The 5,575-nt window shown below is 31.3% G+C and overlaps 2 protein-coding genes across 3 annotated transcripts in view; one reads left to right on the forward strand and one right to left on the reverse strand.

Moving 5' to 3' along the window:
* The first annotated feature begins 304 nt into the window (after positions 1-304).
* LOC119831928 (farnesyl pyrophosphate synthase-like) lies at positions 305-2,639 on the forward strand. Its single transcript, XM_038355497.1, has 5 exons — positions 305-442; positions 735-875; positions 1,031-1,234; positions 1,912-2,151; positions 2,298-2,639. Exons 1-5 carry the CDS (start codon positions 305-307, stop codon positions 2,637-2,639), a joined length of 1,065 nt encoding a protein of 354 aa, XP_038211425.1.
* Positions 2,640-2,991: 352 nt separating this feature from the next.
* The window catches only part of LOC119831848, a 7,189-nt gene continuing 4,605 nt past the window's right edge, over positions 2,992-5,575 (reverse strand). For both annotated transcript variants that reach the window (XM_038355397.1, XM_038355395.1), the window contains exon 9: positions 2,992-5,293. The gene's annotated coding sequence lies outside the window, so the exon portion shown is untranslated. The remainder of the gene's footprint in view (positions 5,294-5,575) is intronic.

Raw genomic sequence — 5,575 nt, forward strand, 5'->3', positions numbered from 1 at the left:
AATATCCGCCTCCAAATTGTCAGACCAAATATAAATTTGATCAAATGTCACCAGCTTTCAAATAAAAAATAAATATCAATATCGGTTAACCAGGGTAAGCTTATGAGGTTACAAACACAAAAAATATCGTTAAAATGATAATCTCCTCTTTTTTTGAAGTTGGTTGAAAACTAAGTGCTTCCTTGTAAAAAGTTTGATAAAACCATCCTATGAAAATAATCGATAATATAAAACAAATTAGGAGATAGGTGCTCATATAATCTACGGTTTTCGCAGATTGCCACCAAAATATATGTGCAGCAAAATGAGTATTACTACTTCACTTTCGGAATACAAAAGTGAAATGAAATCATTTGAAGGAGTATATACGAAAATTATCGATGCAGTATGCAAGAATTTTGGTCTCCAACAAAATCCTTCAGTAGCTGTCTGGGTGAAAAAGGTACCGTTTTGCTAACGAGTAATCAAAATCAAAATAAATACTTTTGGTTCATTTTCTTTTACACGTTTAATACTAGGTGTAAATCATTTAAAGAAAAAGTGTTTAAAAATCTATATTTAACACCGAAAAATCAGTTTTAACCGTTTTTTGGTTCATTTACCTACGCCTTTCATGTAGCATGATTCGGTTATTTAGCCACATAGATAGTGTAAATTGTTTTGCAGATGTTGTTATCTTAACATTGTATTCGAAACTTGCACGTTGGGTTACTAATATTTATTTGAGTTCCCAGATACTGGATTACAATTTACATGGTGGCAAGAAAGCACGCGGATTAACGACTATACTCGCTTATGAAACATTGGAGAAAAAAGACAACGTTAATAAGGAAACTCTAGAAATTGTAAGAGCTCTGGGATGGTGTGTGGAAATGGTAATTAAAATATATATATTTTAATGTAGTAACGGGAAAGCAAAATAGGTATGAGCGGTTTATAAATTTTTTATCACCCTTATTCTAACCAAAGGCTGATCAACAGAGACTACAGAGATTATCCAACGACAATTTGATTTAACGTTTTTTTTAAGCTTCAAGCATATTCTCTAATAATGGATGATATTATGGATGGATCGACAACTCGCAGGGGTGTCCCTTGTTGGTACCGACTGCCTGAGGTCGGTATGGGAGCCATAAACGATTGTAATCTTGTTCAGTCAGCAATGTATGAAGTGATTAGACTATACTGTGAGAATCTACCTACATACAAAGAAATAGTGCATCTGTTTAATGAGGTACGTAAGTAACATTTTTATTCTAAGTGAAAATTACACTAACTGTTTAATTGCAACTCGTTCTGATGTTATGTTTTTTTTTTATCTGTCTCTTTGTTAATACTCAGTTCAAATCTATTTTTTGTTAATTGACGTTTCCAAAAACGAAAGAAGCTTCTCAATTCAAATGTTTTCTTTTTCTTTCGTATCTAGATATGTCCGTAGATTTTCAACTAATTCGCGTAACTATTTTTGTTTGATAAAAAAACTGTTGTCGTTGTTGTTAAATATTTAATTACCATCATTATCTTTATTGAGATTGTGTTTTTCACATGATAGTCACGGTTACGTTGAAAAAAAAATGTTCGTAAGTAGGTAATAATTTCAAGAATTAAGAACCTATATTCTGTTGCTAACATGACTTAATTATTAATTTACTTTACTTTTAAATTTCTTTTTGGTTTCGGAATAAATTAATATAACCAGCGGCAAATTTCTTTAGTTCCGATCGATCCTGTAGAGAAAAAAATAAGTTATTTGATTACAATATCCATGCGCAGCTATCCCTTCCACGCGTCACTCAGCGCTACAGCACAGAATAATAAGTACAAAGCTACAGTGCCGCCCATTATATATAGATAGTCCATATTAATTCAAAAACATAGTGTTACCGTACATATAAGCAAATAATTTTTTAGACTCTCTTCTACGCTTCCATTGGTCAACATTTAGACTTCACAATGGCGCATCGCAACAAAGATGATTTCAGTCTTTTCACTCCGGAGCGTTATGCTGCGATAGTAAAGTTTAAAACGGGCTATTATACCTTTAAATTGCCAATATTCTTGGGTATGTTGGTAGCAAATAATGTCAACTCTGATACTTATAAAAGAGCTGAAAAAATCTGCCTGGATCTAGGATACTTATTTCAAATGCAAGTTAGTAAAATAACCTATTAAAGATCTGAGCAATTTAATTTACTAAAATTGTAATATTTTTAATTGTGTGCGTTTTTTACGATTCGTTTGCAAAAACATAATATGTCATATCGAAATGTATACCCTATTTTTATTGTTTTCAACAGGATGATTTTTTGGATTGCTTTAGTTCTGAGCAGATAACTGGAAAGGCGGGAACCGACATACAAGAGGGTAAATGTTCTTGGCTTGCAGTTGCAGCACTTCAGCGCTTTACAACTGCGCAACTTGAAATGTTTATAGATTGTTACGGAAGCCACGATCCAGCGAAAGTAAAGCGCGTGAAGCAGCTTTATGAAGAATTGGAGCTACGGGACGTGTATCAAAGCGAAGAACATCAAAGATATAAAGCTATTATAAAATTGGCGGAAGAGCTACCATCTGATGCGGGGGCATTGCCAGAGTTGTTTAAAAAATTATTAGCTTTAACTTATGATAGAAAGAAATAAGGATACAACTGATAATTTTATATGCATCGCAAGATAAAATATACACTTAAAATTTGTTTTGAAACAAAGCCGAAAAACTATAGAAAATACTTGATGGTTTGAATATTGTGAACATTTTATATGTACATTACTATGATCGTATCTCTTTTTATAACGTATAAATATATTCCATAAGATATAAATATTTAATGTCCGTAACTTTGTATTTGGATTATGATTATGCTGTAATAAATGCTTTATTATGTAGGTATGTTAATATTTTGCAATTTATACTTATAATTATTACACACATATATAAACCATAACGATTTTTCGGACACGGATTATGAAATAAAACAACTAAATCATTCTATACCATTTATTCAAAAATACAATGTTATATATAATAGCTATTACATTGATATTAACGTCAGGTCTCAAGAATACAGTTATAGACACTTACACATGACTTCCGATGTTTAAAAAAACATGATACCTGATACTGCTACAATATCGAACAAAATAAATAAATACATGTTTCGCCTTTTAGGTTACTATCTACAACTACACTGGTATATGAATATACAATTTATAGTTAAATGTAACTTTATTCTATAATAATACGCACTATACAGTGACACAAGATAAATGGCGCAACACAAAACGAATATAATAATTTCATACATTTTCTCAATTATACGATGAAACTGTTAGCCCTCAGAGAAGTCCATCAACTCGAAAGTACTTTTATCACAATTTCACCCTTAAACCACGTACAATAGAGGTTATTTTTGCACTTAGCAATGCCCTAATCATTACCTTACATATGACATGAAATATACGCTTAAAAGTTGACTCTCTAAGAAATACGGTACATATAATATTCATGCATATACACGTAGCATTTTGCTTAGAAAACCTACACCATACTTAGAGTGAAAATATATCTTAATCGAAGTTACTTGAAGACTTACAGGTCCTGCGGTAAAATTAGTGTATTTAACTGATAAACGTACGATAAATGTATTGAATGACAATATAGGTGTGCTAATATAATTTTGACTAGTAAGCACCAATTTTCTAATGTTTATCTATATATTTTATATCGTATCCATACACACTATTTACACTTGGCTAATAAAATTTAGCCGATCACAATTTTTGTATCTTTTAATTAAATAAAATTTATTGCTTTATATGCATTGAAATTGAATGAACGTTAGTAACGGACAAAAGGAACTAATAGCGTGGTAATCTTGCTATCTCCACAAGCATTTCAAATTCTCTGTCCGATTTAGCTCAAACTTAAGATGCTTAAATGCGAATAAAATAACTAAAAGGTATTTCTATATATACATTTATACAGTATATGGGAAAACTAACTGAGTCATATGGTATTAAGGTAAAATAGACCCTAAGGATACATACAGCACGAGCTATTTCAAAAATTATTAACCAAGTACTGTACTAAAAGGTTACGTCAATGCAAATAAAGCAATAAAACAGGGTATCAATAATAAAATACACCATTGAATATTTGAGCGATAAAATTATATAAAGCCCTTACACTAAACCGTGTATGTTAAAGTTTAAATACGAATTGGTTTGCGCATTGCCTTGAAAAATATACAACTCGGTTCATCTAGTCTTTTGGCTTTTTGCTGCCAAAAAGGGTTAGTGTCAACTTATTAAATTGTCTGCGATTAAATATATAATATATTAGTTACTGTCCTACTAATGAAAGTTAAACTCTAAAACTTATATGTGTATAGTTTATAATCGGGAGATAAACTATTTGGATACCCGAGTCCGTCTCAATTATAGGACTAGACATTTAAAGAAAATTAGATTGGTATTTCCATAAGTAATAATAATAATGACGAGTCATTTAATCCCTACTAATAGACATTAATTGCATTTTTTTAAAACAAGCTATAATTGTAATATTATACTTTAGGGTTTAATTGTATGTGACCTTAATTATATGACTACGACTAATTTAGACTTTATGAAACACCACCCAATCTTTAGGTCTTTTTAGAATGACGCATGGCCTATAAGGATCAACCACGTTTAGAAATTATAGACACTTTAATGGATTTTAAGCACGCTTTATTCATTGTTTTTATTTACCCCGCCGCTTCGAACATTTCACAAAGGGCTTGGTTTTCCCTAGTGTCAACGTGGCTCGTGTCACGCCCCACGGTGATATGGGTAAGACAGTGTTTAAAATCTTTTAATTTCTAAATGTACTATATATTCAAGTAAAAACAAACAGACCATCAATCGCCATTCGCTGTTTTAATAACCATTCATGTATTGGTTCGAAGAATATTCCGCACTAACATTCAAATTATATTATGGCGAATTTTCTAAGCATTTAATTAATAATAATTACGACATTTAATGTCCATAATTTAGGCTAACGTTACGCACCAACTGTCAAGTTGTATATATTTCGTTAAGTTTAAATGTACATTAATCTTAATTACACAATGTATTCGTGAAATCCATGATGAGTATACGATCGAGTAATGCTATTAAACAAAATTCGGTGGTACTTTGTATATAATATTATGTATCAGTGGTCGTTTTGGGACATAATCATTTTGCCGACATTTATTTTTTCAAAATTATGTCCTTTATTCTTGTGGTTCTGATGGCTTCCGATTCACCTGTAAATACAATTATTCTTTAATAAGCGATGCCTTACAAATTTCTACTTATGCCATATTCATATTACACATACATCAATTTCACAATTATGATTTACTAGCTGCGTCCCGCGGTTTCACTAGCGTTAGTCATCGAGATAAAACGTTGCCTATATTATGTTATTCCAGTTGTCTAGCTCTCTACGTACCAAATTTCATTGCAACCAGTTCAGTAGTTTTTGGGTGAAAGAGCAACAAACACACACACATCCTTATAAACTTTCGCATTTATAATATTAGAAG

This window comes from Zerene cesonia, chromosome 14 (assembly GCF_012273895.1).
Source record: "Zerene cesonia ecotype Mississippi chromosome 14, Zerene_cesonia_1.1, whole genome shotgun sequence".
NCBI lineage: Eukaryota > Metazoa > Arthropoda > Insecta > Lepidoptera > Pieridae > Zerene > Zerene cesonia.

Excerpts from the sequence above, each read along its gene's own strand:
- LOC119831928 (XM_038355497.1), top strand. The coding sequence starts at position 305 with ATGAGTATTACTACTTCACTTTCGGAATACAAAAGTGAAATGAAATCA. Across the intron at positions 443-734 it reads TAGCTGTCTGGGTGAAAAAG|ATACTGGATTACAATTTACA; the intron begins GTACCGTTTTGC and ends TTGAGTTCCCAG. Across the intron at positions 876-1,030 it reads TGGGATGGTGTGTGGAAATG|CTTCAAGCATATTCTCTAAT; the intron begins GTAATTAAAATA and ends GTTTTTTTTAAG.